This window comes from Salvelinus namaycush, chromosome 29 (genome assembly GCF_016432855.1).
Source record: "Salvelinus namaycush isolate Seneca chromosome 29, SaNama_1.0, whole genome shotgun sequence".
Taxonomy (NCBI): Eukaryota; Metazoa; Chordata; class Actinopteri; order Salmoniformes; family Salmonidae; genus Salvelinus; species Salvelinus namaycush.
In genome coordinates, this window is record NC_052335.1 from 17,377,385 (window position 1) to 17,395,366 (window position 17,982).

Here is a 17,982-nt window from a genome sequence, read left to right on the forward strand (position 1 = left end):
CCACCCACCAAGCGGCCCTGAGAGCTCTGATCGGCCCCCAAGGTAACGAGACGCCCCTGTGTGTCTCTGGTCTCTGAGAGAGAGAGAGGTCTAGGGTCCGCCCACCAACCAATAATTCACAAAATGGGACAAACACCAAATTGAGACTGCATGCAGAATTCTGCAAAAATACCCTCCGTGTACAACTTAAAACACGAAATAATGCATGCAAAGCAGAATTAGGATGATACCCGCTCATTATCAAAATCCAGAAAAGAGCCATTAAATTCTACAACCACCTAAAAGGAAGCGATTCCCAAACCTTCCATAACAAAGCCATCACCTACAGAAAGATGAACCTGGAGAAGAGTCCCCTAAGCAAGTTGGTCCTGGGGCTCTGTTCACAAACATAAATAGACCCAACCAAATCACGAGAAAACAAAAAGATAATTACTTGGCACATTGAAAAGAATTAACAAATACACAGTGGCAGAATACCTGACCACTGTGACTGACGGCTCCGCAGAGGGGGAAGACGAAGCGGCCACCTGGTCAGGCTCCGTAGACGTGCACATCGCCCACCGCTCCCAAGTATACTGCTAGCCAATGTCCAGTCTCTTGACAACAAGGTAGACAAAATTCGAACAAGAGTTGCCTTCCAGAGAGACATCAGAGATTGAAACATTCTGTTTCACGGAAACATGGCTCTCCGTGCATCGCGCCGAAAGAGATAAACACCCTCTCTGGGAAGAGGAAGGGCGGGGGTGTATGCTTCATGATTAACGACTCATGGTGTAATCATAACAACATACTAGAGGTCGACCGATTAATCAGAATGGGCGATTAATTAGGGCCGATTTCAAGTTTTCATAAATCTTTTTTACACCTTTATTTATCTAGGCAAGTCAGTTAAGAACACATTCTTATTTTCAATGACGGCCTAGGAACGGTGGGTTAACTGCCTTGTTCAGGGGCAGAACGACAGATTTTTACCTTGTCAGCTCAGGGATTCAATCTTGCAACCTTACGGTTAACTAGTCCAACACTCTAACCACCTGCCTCACGAGGAGCCCGCCTGTTACGCGAATGCAGTAAGAAGCCAAGGTAAGTTGCTAGCTAGCATTAAACGTATCTTGTAAAAAACAATCAATCAATCATCACTAGTTATAACCACACATGGTTGATGATATTACTAGTTTATCTAGCGTGTCCTGCGTTGCATATTATCGATGCAGTCCGCATTCACGAAAAAGGACTGTCGTTGCTCCAACGTGTACCTAACCATAAACATCAAATCAAATGTATTTATATAGCCCTTCGTACATCAGCTGATATCTCAAAGTGCTGTACAGAAACCCAGCCTAAAACCCCAAACAGCAAGCAATGCAGGTGTAGAAGCACGATGCATCAATGCCTTTCTTAAAATCAATACACAGAAGTATATATTTTTAAACCTGCATATTTAGCTAAAAGAAATCCAGGTTAGCAGGCAATATTAATCAGGTGAAATTGTGTCACTTCTCTTGCTTTCATTGCACACAGAGCCAGGGTATATGCAACAGTTTGGGCCGCCTGGCTCATTGCGAACTAATTTGCCAGAATTTACGTAATTATGACATAACATTGAAGGTTGTGCAATGTAACAGGAATATTTAGACTGATGGATGCCACCCGTTAGATAAAATACGGAACGGTTCCGTATTTCACTGAAAAAATAAATGTTTTGTTTTCGAGATGATAGTTTCCGGATTCGACCATATTAATGACCTAAGGCTCGTATTTCTGTGTGTTATTATTTTATAATTAAGTCTATGATTTGATAGAGCAGTCGTGCGTTTTTCGTGCGTTTTGCCAGCAGCTCTTCGCTGTGCTTCAAGCCTATCAACTCCCAAGATTAGGCTGGTGTAACCGATGTGAAATGGCTAGCTAGTTAGCGGGGTGCGCGCTAATAGCGTTTCAAACGTCACTCGCTCTGAGACTTAGAGTAGTTGTTCCCCTTGCTCTGCATGGGTAACGCTGCTTCGAGGGTGGCTGTTGTCGATGTGTTCCTTGTTCGAGCCCAGTTAGCGGCGAGGAGAGGGATGGAAGCAATACTGTTACACTGGCAATACTAAAGTGCCTATAAGAACATCCAATAGTCAAAGTTATATGGAATACAAATGGTATAGAGAGAAATAGTCCTATAATTCCTATAATAACTACAACCTAAAACTTCTTACCTAGGGAATATTGAAGACTCATGTTAAAAGGAACCACCAGTTTTCATATGTTCTCATGTTCTGAGCAAGGAACTTAAACGTTAGCTTTCTTACATGGCACATATTGCACTTTTACTTTCTTCTCCAACACTGTGTTTTTGCATTATTTAAACCAAATTGAACATGTTTCATTATTTATTTGAGACTAAATTGATTTTATTGATGTATTATATTAAGTTAAAATAAAAGTGTTCATTGTTCATTCAGTATTTTTGTAATTGTCATTATTACAAATATATATATATATATATACACTGTAGTGTCCAAAACGTCTTTTAAGTCAGGCATTCCCTTGGCAGCAAGGGCCTCTCGATGGATGCTGCAATGCGTTGGGAGCAACTGCTTGCACGCGCGTTACCACACCATCGTGTTCTGAGCAAGGAACTTAAACGTTAGCTTTCTTACATGGCACATATTGCACTTTTACTTTCTTCTTGTTTTTGCATTATTTAAACCAAATTGAACATGTTTCATTATTTATTTGAGGCTAAATTGATTTTATTGATGTATTATATTAAGTTAAAATAAGTGTTCATTCAGTATTGTTGTAATTGCCGTTATTACAAATTCATTTTAAAAAATCGGCCGATTTAATCGGTATTGGCTTTTTTTGGTCCTCCAATAATCCGTATCGGTATCGGCGTTGAAAAATCATAATCGGTCGACCTCTACAACATACAGGAACTAAAGTCCTTCTGCTCACTCGACTTAGAATTCCTTACAATCAAATGCCGGCCATTTTACCTACCAAGAGAATTCTCGTCAGTTATAGTCACAGCTGTGAACATTCCCCCTCAAGCAGACAGCAAGACGGCCACCAAGGAACTTCACTAGACTATATGCAAACTGGAAACCATATATCCTGAGGCTGCATTTATTTTAACTGGGGCTTTTAACAAAGCAAAATTGACAACAATGACACCTACATTCTACCAGCATATTGGTTGCGCTACGCGCATGGGCAATACCCTCAACCACTGCTACTCCAACTTCCGCGATGAATACAAAGCCCTCCCCCGCCCTCCCTTCGTCAAATCCGACCACGACGCCATCTTGCTCCTACCGTCTTATAGGCAGAAACTCAAACAGGATGTACCAGTGACGCGAACCATTCAACGCTGGTCCGACCAATCGGAAGCCACACTTCAAGATTATTTTGATCACCCAGACTGGAATATGTTCCGGTCAGCCTCAGAGAACAACATCGACCTATACGCTGACTTGGTGAATGTGTTTATAAAGAAGTGCATTGGAGATGTTGTACCACTGTGACTATTAAAACCTACCCTAACCAGAAACCTTGGATTGATGGCGCCATTCGCTCAAAACTGAAAGCGCGATCCACCGCATTTAACGGTGGAAAGAGGTCTGGGAATATGGCTGAATATAAACAATGTAGTTATTCCCTACGCAAGGCAATCAAACAAGCAAAATGCCAGTACAGGGCCTAGGTGGAGTCGCAATTCAACGGCTCAAACACGAAACGTATGTGGCAGGGTCTACAGGATATCACGAACTACAAAAAGAAAACCAGCTACGTCACGGACACCAACGTCACGCTTCCAGACAAACTAAACACCTTCTTTGCCCGCTTTGAGGATAATACAGTTCCCCTGTCGCGGCCTGCTATCAAGGACTGCACCCCCCCTCCTCCTTGGTTTACGTGAGTAAAACATTTAAACATGTTAACCCTCGCAAGGCTGCTGGCCCAGACGACATCCCTAGTCGCGTCCTCAGAACATGTGCAGACCAGCTGGCTGGTGTGTTTACGGACATATTCAATCGCTCCCTATCCCAGTCTGTTGTCCCCACATGCTTCAAGATGGCTACCATTGTTCCCGTACCCAAGAAGGCAAAGATAACTGAACTAAATGACTACCGCCCCGTAGCATTTACTTCTGTCATCTTGAAGTGCTTTGAGAGACTAGTCAAGGATCATATCACCTCCACCTTACCGGCCACTCTAGACCCACTTCAGTTTGCATATCGCCCCAACAGGTCCACAGATGACACAATTGCCATCACACTGCTCACTGCCCTATCCCATAAGGACAAAAATAATGCCTATGTAAGAATGCTATTCATTGACTACAGTCAGCATTCAACACCATAGTACCCTCCAAGCTCATCATCAAGCTGGAGACCCTGGGTCTCCATCCCGCCCTGTGCAATTGGGTCCTGAAGTTCCTGACGGGCCACCCCCAGGTGGTGAAGGTAGGAAACAACATCTCCACTTCGCTGACCCTCAACAATGGGGCCCCCCAGGCTCTGTCGCAGCCGGCCGCGACCGGGAGGTCCGTGGGGCGACGCACAATTGGCTTAGCGTCGCCCGGGTTAGGGAGGGTTTGGCCGGTAGGGATATCCTTGTCTCATCGCGCTCCAGCGACTCCTGTGGCGGGCCGGGCGCAGTGCGCGCTAACCGAGGGGGGCGGGTGCACGGTGTTTCCTCCGACACATTGGTGCGGCTGGCTTCCGGGTTGGAGGCGCGCTGTGTTAAGAAGCAGTGCGGCTTGGTTGGGTTGTGCTTCGGAGGACGCATGGCTTTCGACCTTCGTCTCTCCCGAGCCCGTACGGGAGTTGTAGCGATGAGACAAGATAGTAATTACTAGCGATTGGATACCACGAAAATTGGGGCTCAGCACCCTCCTGTACTCCCTGTTCACCCACGACTGCGTGGCCATGCACGCCTCCAACTCAATCATCAAGTTTGCAGACGACACAACAGTAGTGGGCTTGATTACCATCATTGACGAGACAGCCTACAGGGAGGAGGTGAGGGCACTCGGATTGTGGCGTCAGGAAAACAACCTCTCACTCAACGTCAACAAAACAAAGGAGATGATCATGGACTTCAGGAAACAGCAGAGGGAGCACCCCCCTATCCACATCGAAGGGACAGCAGTGGAGAAGGTGGAAAGTTTAATGTTCCTCGGCAAACACATCACAGACAAACTGAAATGGTCCACACACACAGACAGTGTGGTGAAGAAGGCGCAACTGCGCCTCTTCAACCTCAGGAGGCTGAGGAAATTTGGCTTGTCACCCAAAACCCTGACAAACTTTTACAGATGCACAATCGAGAGCATCCTGTCAGGCTGTATCACAGCCTGGTACGGCAACTGCACCGCCCTCAACCGCAAGGCTCTCCAGAGGGTGATGCGGTCTGCACAACGCATCACCGGGGGAAAACTACATTGAGACCCAATCACTGGCCACTTTAATAAATGGATCACTAGTCACTTTATACAATGCCACTATGAATAATGCCACTTTAATAATGTTTACATATCTTACATTACTCATATCACATGTAAATACTGTATTTTATACCATCTATTGCACCTTGCCTATGCCGCTCGGCCATCGCTCATCCATATACTTACATGTACATATTCTCATTCACCCCTTTAGATTTGTGTGTATCAGGTAGTTGTTGGGGAGTTGTTACATTACTTGTTAGATATTACTGCACTGTCGGAAACTAAACTCAGAAAAAAAAGAAACGTCCCTTTTTCAGGACCCGGTCTTTCAAAGATATTTCGTAAAAATCCAAATAGCTTCACAGATCTTCATTGTAAAGGGTTTAAACTCTGCTTCCCATGCTTATTCAATGAACCATAAACAATTAATGAACATGCACCTGTGGGACGGTCGTTAAGACACTAACAGCTTACAGACGGTAGGCAATTAAGGTCACAGTTATGAAAACTTAGGACACTAAAGATGCCTTTCTACTGACTCTGAGAAACACCAAAAGAAAGATGCCCAGTGTCCCTGCTCATCTGCGTGAACGTGCCTTAGGCATGCTGCAAGGAGGCATGAGGACTGCAGATGTGGCCAGGGAAATAAATTGCAATGTCCGTACTGTGAGACGCCTAAGACCGTGCTACAGGGAGACCGGACAGAGACCTCGCAGTGGCAGACCACGTGTAACAACACCTGCACAGGATCGGTACATCCGAACATCACACTTGCGGGGACAGGTACAGGATGGCAAAAACAACTGCCTGAGTTACACCAGGAACGCACAACCCCTCCATCAGTGCTCAGACTGTCCGCAATAGGCTGAGAGAGGCTGGACTGAGGACTTGTAGGCCTGTTGTAAGGCAGGTCCTCACCAGACATCACCGGCAACAACGTCGCCTATGGGCACAAACCCACCGTCGCTGGACCAGACAGGACTGGCACAAAGTGCTCTTCACTGATGAGTTGTGGTTTTGACTCACCAGGGGTGATGGTCGGATTCACGTTTATCGTCGAAGGAATGAGCGTTACACTGAGGCCTGTACTCTGGAGCGGGATCGATTTGGAGGTGGAGGGTCCGTCATGGTCTGGGGCGGTGTGTCACAGCATCATCGGACTGAGCTTGTTGTCATTGCAGGCAATCTCAACGCTGTGCGTTACAGGGAAGACATCCTCCTCCCTCATGTGGTACCCTTCCTGCAGGCTCATCCTGACATGACCCTCCAGCATGACAATGCCACCAGCCATACTGCTTGTTCTGTGCGTGATTTCCTGCAAGACAGGAATGTCAGTGTTCTGCCATAGCCAGCGAGGAGCCCGGATCACAATCCCGTTGAGCACGTCTGGGACCTGTTGGATCAGAGGGTGAGGCCTAGGGCCATTCTCCCCAGAAATGTCCGGGAACTTGCAGGTACCTTGGTGGAAGAGTGGGGTAACATCTCACAGCAAGAACTGGCAAATCTGGTGCAGTCCATGAAGAGGAGATGCATTGCAGAACTTAATGCAGCTGGTGCCCACACCAGATACTGACTGTTACTTTTGATTTTGACCCCCCTTTGTTCAGTGACACATTATTCCATTTCTGTTAGTCACATGTCTGTGGAACTTGTTCAGTTTATGTCTCAGTTGTTGAATCTTATGTTCATACAAATATTTACAAATGTTAAGTTTGCTGAAAATAAACGCAGTTGACAGTGAGAGGACGTTTCTCTTTTTTGCTGAGTTTAGAAGCACAAGCATTTCGCTACACTCGCATTAACATCAATACAATTTGATTTGACTTTGACCCAAACTTAAGGAAAGCTTTGACTATGTACAGAGTCAGTGAGCATAGCCTTGCTATTGAGAAAGGCCGCCGTAGGCAGAGCTGGTTCTCAAGAGAAGACAGGCTATGCGCACACTGCCCACAAAATGAGGTGGAAACTGAGCTGCACTTCCTGACCTCCTGCCAAATGTATGACCATATTAGAGACACATATTTCCCTCAGATTACACCGATCCACAAAGAATTTGAAAACAAACTCGATTTTGATAAACTCCCATATTTACTGGGTGAAATACCGCAGTGTGTCATCAAAGCAGCACAATTTGTGAACTGTTGCCACAAGAAAAGGGCAACCAGTGAAGAACAAACACAATTGTAAATACAACCCAAATTTATGTTTATTTACTATTTGCACATCGTCACAACACTGTATATAGACATAATATGATGTTTGAAATTATTAAGTATTATCTACTTCACTTGCTTTTGCAATGTTAGCATATGTTTCCCTTGCCAGTAAAGCCATTGAATTGAATTGAATTGAGAGAGAAAGACGGAAGGTAGAGCGAATGGTTGACAGAGCGAGTGAGAGAGAATGATAGATGGGGAAAAGGAGAGAAAGACGGTGGGTTTGAGAATGGGATCGAGGGGGAAAATAGAGAGAGGATGGATAGCATCTCAGCAGGGTTCCTCTCATCCCCCTTGTCAGGTGATGATGCCCTGCTGGGTGAAAGAATAACAATCTGGCTGCAGGGTTAGTCCTCCTCTCCTCAGCTGTTCTCCCTCTGCTCTGCACTTGTCTTCTACACTGCTCTGTCAGGCTTCTCTATCTCTCTTTCTCCCTCTCTCCCTCTCCTTTATTGGCATAGCGTAACAATGTACATATTGCAAAAGCTTACCTTGGATATTTACAATATTAAGATAATAAGAATCAAAATTGTCAACGGGACAACAGTAACAACAATAACCAAGGGTCAAAATAACCATACATTGAACAGCATACAGTAGAGGACATGTGCAGGTTCTCTCTCTCTATGCTGGCCTCATGTAGGCCATTAATTATTGAGAGGCTCGCTGTCCCTGTAGATCCGACAGCCCTGATCCTCCTCTCCTCTCCGTCCTTGCCCAGCACTCGTTGGTACCAACCCAGCTGCAGCAGCTGACAGACAGAGTCTGCCTGGATACTCTCTGATGAGCCCAAGGCTGTGATCTCATCTCATTCACCTCTTTGTCTCCTGTCCTTCAGGAAATCCTTCATCTCCTGACTTTGTTGTACTCTAGAACTAGATATCTGTTTGTGTTTCATGGACTGTGTCAAGTCAAATTATTATTTATTTAACCTTTATTTAACTAGGCAAGTCAGTTAAGAACAAATTCTTATTTACTGGGATAACACATCATGACAAGAGAGACTCCATAACACTACATAAAGAGAGACCTAAAACAACAAAATAGCATGGTAGCAACACCACATGGCAGCAGCACAACATGGTAGCAGCACAAAACATGGTACAAACATTCTTGGACACCAACAACAGCACAAAGGCAAGAAGGTAGAGACAACAATACATCACGTGAAGCAACCACAACTGTCAGTAAGAGTGTCCATGATTGAGTCTTTGAATGAAGAGATAACTGTCCAATTTGAGTGGTTTTGTTGCAGCTCGTTCCAGTCGCTAGTTGCAGCGAACTGAAAAGAGGAGCGACTCAGGAATGTGTGTGCTTTGGGGACCTTTAACAGAATGTGACTGGCAGAACGGGTGTTGTATGTGGAGGATGAGGGGTGCAGTAGATATCTCAGATAGGGGGGAGTGAGGCCTAAGAGGGTTTTATAAATAACCATCAACCAGTGGGTCTTGCGACAGGTATATAGAGATGAGGAGTATAGAGTGCAGTGATGTGCCCTATAAGCAGCATTGGTCGCAAATCTGATGACCGAATGGGAAAGAAACCAAACCAAATCAAACTTTTATTTAAAGTGCATTTAAATTTGCCACACACTTTACATGAAAACAAAAATAAAAGAACATAAACAGTGGATGTGTAAAACAATCACCTATTAAAAGCCTGGCTAAAAAGGTGGGTTTTTAACAGTTATTTAAAAACATTAATAGTGTCTGCTCCTTTTACCTGACAGTGCAAGCCGTTCCACAATTGAGGTGCTTTAATAGAGAACGCTCCGCCCCCTGGTTCTGGATCAAGGAAGCGTAAGCAGACCAGTTTCTTGGGTTCGGCACGCCCTCACTGGGTTTATGGAACGAGCATGTCTGTCAGAGAAGAGGTGGCAAGGTCATGCAGTGCCTTTAAAAGTTAAGAGTAAGATCTTAAAATCAGACCGATACTTTACAAGCAGCCAATGTAGTGCGGATAAAACTGGAGTGATGCGCTAATGGCTTCTAGTGTTGGTTAAAATCTGAGCTGCAGTGTTCTGTACCAGTTGTAGGCTTCTAATAGTGGAGTCTAAGCAGCTGGAGAGGAGGGCGTTACAGTAGTCTAGCCTAGATGAAACAAATGCATGGACGGATTTTTCGGAATCTGGCTGAGAGATGTGACGTGTCTAATTCTGGAAATGTTCCTGAGATGGAAGTATATTGTTTTGGATATGTTTTTTATGTAGTCTAGTGTGTGAAGTGTAGTCTACCCTTTATTCTCCTCCGACCATCCTGATCTTGCGATCCTTACTATTGTGAAGGGAAATTCACTTGGTTGCAGCTAACACTCCATGAAATCACATTCAGCAAAGTTCTGAACATTTCTCAAATATAAACCTAACCTGTGTGTGTGTGTGTGTGTGTGTGTGTGTGTGTGTGTGTGTGTGTGTGTGTGTGTGTGTGTGTGTGTGTGTGTGTGTGTGTGTGTGTGTGTGTGTGTGTGCGTGTCCCTGCAGTGTGGAGAAGCGGCGGCGAGAGCTGGAGTGTCGTTACATAGACGAGCTGGCCGAGCTCCTGTCTGCCAACATGGGCGACATCGCCAGCCTCAACGTCCAGCCAGACAAGTGCCACATCCTCAAGAGCACCGTGGACCAGATCCAGCAGATCAAACGGCGCGAGCAGGGTGAGCACCAACGCATTAGAAACATACACACACTTTGGCTCAATCCAAATACCCCTCCCCCTCATTTTCGAGTGTCCCTCAGTGTGGGATGGAGCAGCTAGTGATGGGGAGAGATAAATCACATTGTGGAATGGAACATCACTACATCATTCGCGAACACACACATAAATAACTACCTTGTATGTCTTTATACACACACACACACACACACACACACACACACACACACACACACACACACACAGCGGCCAAAGGATAGCCTACCACGCAATTCATTGACGACAAGCCTTGTGTTTTTCGAAATGACTGTACTGACGGCAGTAATAGCTTTCCTTATATTTCTTATTCACCAAATAAGTACTTTAATATGAGCAACAAATGAGAACAGCAGAACAACAATGTGTCTGTAATGTACCATCATTACAGACACATTACATCCTCTGGATGTAGTTCAATGTGGAGTAGTAATGTACCCGTCCTCTGGCTGTAGTTCAATGTGGAGTAGTAATGTACCCATCCTCTGGCTGTAGTTCAATGTGGAGTAGTAATGTACCCATCCTCTGGATGTAGTTCAGTAGTATGTGGAGTAGTAATGTACCCATCCTCTGGCTGTAGTTCAATGTGGAGTAGTAATGTACCTGTCCTCTGGCTGTAGTTCAATGTGGAGTAGTAATGTACCCATCCTCTGGCTGTAGTTCAATGTGGAGTAGTAATGTACCCATCCTCTGGCTGTAGTTCAATGTGGAGTAGTAATGTACCCATCCTCTGGCTGTAGTTCAATGTGGAGTAGTAATGTACCCGTCCTCTGGCTGTAGTTCAATGTGGAGTAGTAATGTACCCATCCTCTGGCTGTAGTTCAATGTGGAGTAGTAATGTACCCATCCTCTGGCTGTAGTTCAATGTGGAGTAGTAATGTACCCATCCTCTGGATGTAGTTCAATGTGGAGTAGTAATGTACCCGTCCTCTGGCTGTAGTTCAATGTGGAGTAGTAATGTACCCGTCCTCTGGCTGTAGTTCAATGTGGAGTAGTAATGTACCCGTCCTCTGGCTGTAGTTCAGTAGTATGTGGAGTAGTAATGTGGAGTAGTAATGTGAAGTAGTACTGAAGCAGGACTTTAATTCCATAATAGCAGTTTGAAATGTAAGTCACATTTCCTTCACTCAGTCATTTTCTGCAATTTCTTGGGGATTAATGACTGTTCTGAACTATTGTACCAAACGTGTTATGGTCCATGCACAGATCAGCTACGTAGCTACTCATCCATAGACATACAATAAGCAAGAAAAGAGTTAGCTACGTTACTTCAGCTGCATTGCATGACTATCTTGTATGTTTTTATTTATGAACAGCATGGCAAGCTTACAAAATTGTTTATTACATTTGCAGTAAATGCTTTAGCTAGATTCTTTATATCCACTGGGTTTCACAAGATGACATCTTGGTTTGCTGGTTTTCTCAGGAGTTCCTAAAACATCAAACAACACAAACTACAATTCATACAAATGTCAAATGCCCATATAGCAAGCTAAATGTATAGCTACAGTAGCTGGCTAATGTTCATTTAATGATTCTTTATGAAGTTATAATTACTTAAATTTGCTTCCATAATAGTATTCTTGTCAGCTATTATTCTTGAAGCAACTTGCCAGGGTTGGGTCGCAGAGCTTCATGGGAGTTTTGGGAAACACTTGATAGAAAGATTGCATGTTGATTTGCTTCGTTTTTGGTGGCCGAACCAAAGGGCTGAAAAGGCACTACGCCTTGCTCCAAGTTGAATTGTGATACCACTCTGTCTTGATGGGGCTCAGGGGATTGCACAGAACGGAGGGGGAGGGTATTGGGATTGAGCCTTACTCTCACTCACTAATTTACCACTAATTTGAAGGCACATATGCACTCTCTTGCGGTTTCTCTAGTACACAAACACACACACCCTTACATCCATGCTCGCTCTCATTCCCCTCAGTCACTCATTTACTGACCCACATCCCCCCTCACTCCCTCACTTCTCTGCGTGTTTGCTCTTATTTTTTCCTCAATCGCCCACTCCTGCTTCCCCTGTAGACGTCAGGTCTAGGTCTCTAGGGGAATTTTGCACAGCAGTAGGGACCCCTGGGAAATCATACTTTTTAGTCCTCAGAGCTAAATGGCAAGCCAGACTAATCCCACCCTTAAGACACTGAAAGCTCGCTGTGACATCATTCTGCTGCATCTTATGTGTCCTTACATGTCCTTAAGCGTCTTACTGTATGTTGGTTTGCTTAAGACATACCAGAGTAATATCTCTGTCGTTTATAGGCCCATATGTCTCTGATGCTTACATATCATTGTGTGCATCTTATGTACCCTTACACGCAAACCTCACCGGCCACGTTGGGTGCGCGCGAGTGTTGCAAAATAAATGTACACATACATTTTATTCAGTCATTTCACCACATGGCTCGCACGCGTGAACGAGTGTCTGCGTAGCTAAGCGCTAAAATAGAACTTGGTTATATCTGAAACGCTCCACGCTCCACGTCCCCTCTTATTGGATATCAGGAAGATACAGACACACTTGCTTGAAAGACAAACCAAGAGAGATTAATTAATGATAACTAACAAGGTTTCCCTTTTTATCTGTGGATTAATAGTCGGGGTAGAGAAACACACAATTTTGTATGACTCCTGGTGAAAATTCTACAAAGAAAAAGCTAAAAAGAGGATCATATGCATTTCAGGTAAAATAACAACCTAATGTTATTCTCCCAGGACAAACTAGCTAAAAACAATAGGTAGCTAAATGTCCATAAATATTTAATGTGTATTTCAACATGCCACCAAATTAATATAGTTCGTTCAGTTGGTTTTGGTATTTTAACTTCCGTGTCATGATCGCGTCTGGTGTGGATGGACAAAATCAACATGCGCGCGATGGCGCACGTGGACGGACGCGTGTGGCCGGTGGAGTCAGCATGTTACATATCCTTAGTTCCATGCATCTGATATGCCCTTACTCACTCCCAGTTAGTTCTACTTTAGTGTTGTCAGTGGTGGTGCTTGTGCACCCAGATTGTCTCTTAATAATCAGTCACTGGTCAGCGTTCTTGGGAAAAGCCTTAAAACAATAAGAGTCACTGAGTGCAATGGTGTTTGTTCCAGGTCACATTCACCACAGGCATGGGGTCGATGGTTGAAGTCCTCCTCTGATCTGGCTCCATGCATGGTCCTGATGTCGCACACACACATGGTCAAATCAAATCAATATATGTCTGAGAATTGAATTTGAAATCCAAGTGTATTTAATTACTTTGTAAAATGTATGGATTCACATGCAAGGCATAAACTTAAGTTACAAAGCATTTACATGCATTACAAGACATTCTAATCATGGTCAGAGAGAGAGAGAGAGAAACCAAAAGTCCATGGGGGGAGAGAGAGAGGAAACAGAAAAGAGAGGAAAAAGAAAAGAGAGAGGGAAGAAACAGAAAAGAAAGTGAGAGAGGGAAGAAACAGAAAAGAAAGAAAGAGAGAGAGGGTAGAAACAGAAAAGAAAGAAAGAGAGAGAGGGTAGAAAGAAAGAGAGAGAGGGTAGAAACAGAAAAGAAAGAAAGAGCGAGAACAAACAGAAAAGAGAGAGGGAGAGAAGAAACAGAAAAGAAAGAGGGAAGAAACAGAAAAGAAAGAGAGAGAGAGAAGAAACAGAAAAGAAAGAGAGAGAGGGAAGAAACAGAAAAGAAAGAGAGAGAGGGAGGAAACAGAAAAGAAAGAGAGAGGGGGAAGAAACAGAAAAGAAAGAAAGAGAGAGAGGGTAGAAACGGAAAAGAAATAAAGCGAAAGAGGGTAGAAACAAAAAAGAAAGAGAGCGAGAGAGGGTAGAAACAGAAAAGAAAGAAAGAGCGAGAACAAACAGAAAAGAGAGAGAGAGAGAAGAAACAGAAAAGAAAGAGAGGGAAGAAACAGAAAAGAAAGAGAGAGAAGAAACAGAAAAGAAAGAGAGAGAGGGAAGAAACAGAAAAGAAAGAGAGAGAGGGAAGAAACAGAAAAGAAAGAAAGAGAGAGAGGGTAGAAACAGAAAAGAAATAAAGCGAGAGGGTAGAAACAAAAAAGAAAGAGAGCGAGAGAGGGTAGAAACAGAAAAGAAAGAAAGAGCGAGAACAAACAGAAAAGAGAGAGAGAGAGAGAAGAAACAGAAAAGAAAGAGAGGGAAGAAACAGAAAAGAAAGAGAGAGAGGGAAAAAACAGAAAAGAAAGAGAGAGAGGGAAGAAACAGAAAAGAAAGAGAGAGAGAGAAGAAACAGAAAAGAAAGAAAGAGAGGGAAGAAACAGAAAAGAAAGAAAGAGCGAGAACAAACAGAAAAGAAAGAAAGAGCGAGAACAAACAGAAAAGAAAGAGAGAGAGGGAAGAAACAGAAAAGAAAGAGAGGGAAGAAACAGAAAAGAGAGAGAGAGAAGAAACAGAAAAGAAAGAGAGGGAAGAAACAGAAAAGAAAGAAAGAGAGGGAAGAAACAGAAAAGAAACAGGAAAAGAAAGAAAGAGAGAGAAAAGAAAGAAAGAAAGAAAGAAAGAGAGAGAAAAGAAACAGGGGAAAAAAGAGATAGAAGAAAGAGAGAGAAAGTGAGAGAGATCAAAAGAGAGTCTCACCACAGCAGGGCAGAAACAAATAAGAGAAAGAACAATGAATCTTAGACCCTTGTATAACCATCTGAGTTATTTGGATTCAAAACCTTGTTGACCACTAGTATTACTTTAAAGTTAACCTCCAATCAGATATCAGACTTACATGATGTCACCTCTGCTTCTCAGTGGTGTGACATTGGTGGTTGGCAAGACCAACACAGAGAATGTTGATTTCCTAAAACGACTCATAGCAAATTCTTGCATACAGTTGATAAAACGAGTCACTTCTGGGGCTGGGCTGCCCTACACACACACACATGTTCAAACACACACACACACACACACACACACACACACACACACACACACACACACACACACACACACACACACACGTTCACACATACACACACACACACACATGTTCACACACACCCTGCCAATGGGAGAAGCCATCCATCCATAGGGTGAGCGAGCATATCCATCCAGGCAGGGTCCATTCCTCTCTGATGGAGAGAGGAATATTTTCTGATGTGATGATTTATTCATCGTGCCAGTATGAATAATGTATGTTGTACGTTGGCATGAAGCATACTGTGGTACTAACAGAGGAAGGAGTGTCGTGCCAAGGCCCCTCTCAGGGATGAATGACCAGATTAGTTCCATCATGTTGTGGGGGATTATGATGACAGGGATCATTATTGATTTGGCTGACTATATTAGATAGCTAAATCAGGATTAGGATTAACATCATTAGGATATTTGGCCAACAGAGGATAGTTGGTAACAGAGACTGAGCTGTCAATGCTCTGTCTGTCTGTCTGTCTGTCTGTCTGTCTGTCTGTCTGTCTGTCTGTCTGTCTGTCTGTCTGTCTGTCTGTCTGTCTGTCTGTCTGTCTGTCTGTCTGTCTGTCTGTCTGTCTGTCTGTGTCCGTCTGTCTGTCTGAACATAACTAAAGGCCCCCATTTCACCACCATACCTCAGTCTACATCCCCAGGGCCCAAGCCACTCTGAGGGGTACTACAATCGGCTCATTTCTAGGCCTAACCAGAGCCCTGAATCAATTTTTGGCTTTGAACTTGACCTCAGGGCTCTGCAGAAGGGCGGTCACACTGGTTGGCCTATCATCCAACACGTTTAACAGAGCTTCTCACAAGGCAGCTTTCCTTCAGGTCTTGACCCCTACCCAGTGTTGTTTTAGGGTTAACCATTAGATAACAACCTGAAAGGTGTAATATTCTTCTAGTGGTCCCAAGCCATCTTGTGATCAGCTTTATGTGTTTGGGGGTCAATTAGTTCTTAAATCAAAACCAATTTAGTATTAATGTAGCTGCACGTCGCTGCTAGGAATGGGAACCTATAGACTTTGAAATGGTGGGCTAGGCCTAAGTAATGCAGGAGATTAATTTACAAGCCTTTTAAATCCCTCTGTTGCGAAAAACCCAGTCCGATTTAGGTCAGAGCCTTAATGTTTATTTCACTTGAGACCACTCTGAGCATGGCAATCATTATGTTACGACTACACCATTGGAATAAGAAACATGTTAGTTTCCCCCGTCATAGCCTGAATGGAAACTAAAGCAGTTAGAGTAGGATGATGACGTTGTCCCCCTAAACACTGATCTATGTTCAGATTAGTATTTTTCACTCTGATGTTTAAGTTTAGGATTTGGGGATTTGGGGATCTTATCTAAGATCTGTGTCTAAGGGACTACATGGCTGAGCATGTATTTTCCCTGTTTTCCCTCTGGTCAGAGATTCCATCAAACATCCTGTTAGAATGGACACACACAACCAGCAGGCATTTATAAGCAGCACTGTAATGTATACAGTCACCTCCAAAATGATTGGCACCCTTGATAAAGATTAGGGGGGAAAAGACTGTATAAATGAATAATACACATACTGAGCTATATTGTATTATTAAAAAAATTATATTCTATTATTTTATTATTCTGTACCATCACTCATTCATATATCTTTATGTACATATTCTTTATCCCTTTACACTTGTGTGTATAAGGTAGTAGTTGTGGAATTGTTAGGTTAGATTACTTGTTGGTTATTACTGCATTGTCGGAACTAGAAGCACAAGCATTTCGCTACACTCGCATTAACATCTGCTAACCATGTGTATGTGACAAATAAAATTTGATTTGATTTAATATAATTACTCAGGGAGATGATAGATTTTCTTTAACAAGTTATATTTTTTTCTCTCAAAAATATGTGTCCAAATTGTTGGCACTCCTAAATATTCTTATAAATAAAATAAAACAGAAATAAAATCTGTTAACAATCTACTTTTTTAAGTCGTTCTCAAGGCTCTGACCATGTAAAAACCATTTGTAATCCATCACCGTGGGGAAAGGTAAAGAACTCTCAAACAAAAAGAGACAATTGTTTGTTGACCTTCATAAATCAAGCAATAGGTACAAAACAATAATTTAAAAAACTAAATATACCACTTACCACTATAGAGAGCAATAGTAATGGGGTCTTTTTCTAGCCACCAATGGAGGCTAACTCCGCCATGGCTCGTTGGGCAAAGCCTATGGGGGACAAAATTGGGTTTTTGGGATAAACACAGAAAATAAGGGATCTTATATGTTTTGTTCTATGAGATAATCATCTTCAGATAATGTAACTTTTTGTGAATTTTGAAGCATTTATGTAATCAAAAAAAGTAAAAATCTAACGATGTGGTAACATGTATAACAAAAAGAATAAACTGTGTGCCTTTGACGTCAGCAACACTACGCACAACTTCACAGCTAAATCAAAATATATATACAAGATATGGCTAGATAGCCATGTAACACAACTCTGTGATATTGACAGCCAGTAACTGGCTTAGTGAACCTAGCTAACAAGCTTAACTTACCTTATCAGACGGACACAAAGTCTCCTCTGGACATTCCATCAACCTAAATAAAGAGGTAAATTAAAAATAAAATGTGAAGCCACAGTCAAACAGTTCCTGCCTGAACATTTACTCCTACTTGTATATGAGGGGTAATGCACTTAAAACCTGTTTGGGAAAGTCGACAACATCCGGTGAAATTGCAGAGCGCCAAATT

General features: G+C 43.1%; 1 protein-coding gene across 1 annotated transcript in view; it reads left to right on the forward strand.

The window, feature by feature from the left end:
- Nucleotides 1-17,982, forward strand: part of LOC120023981 (nuclear receptor coactivator 1-like) — a 117,179-nt gene that overhangs the window by 82,755 nt on the left and 16,442 nt on the right. Inside the window, exon 4 of the mRNA XM_038968075.1 lies at nt 10,133-10,299. Within this exon, the coding sequence (XP_038824003.1) occupies nt 10,133-10,299 (167 nt within the window). The remainder of the gene's footprint in view (nt 1-10,132; nt 10,300-17,982) is intronic.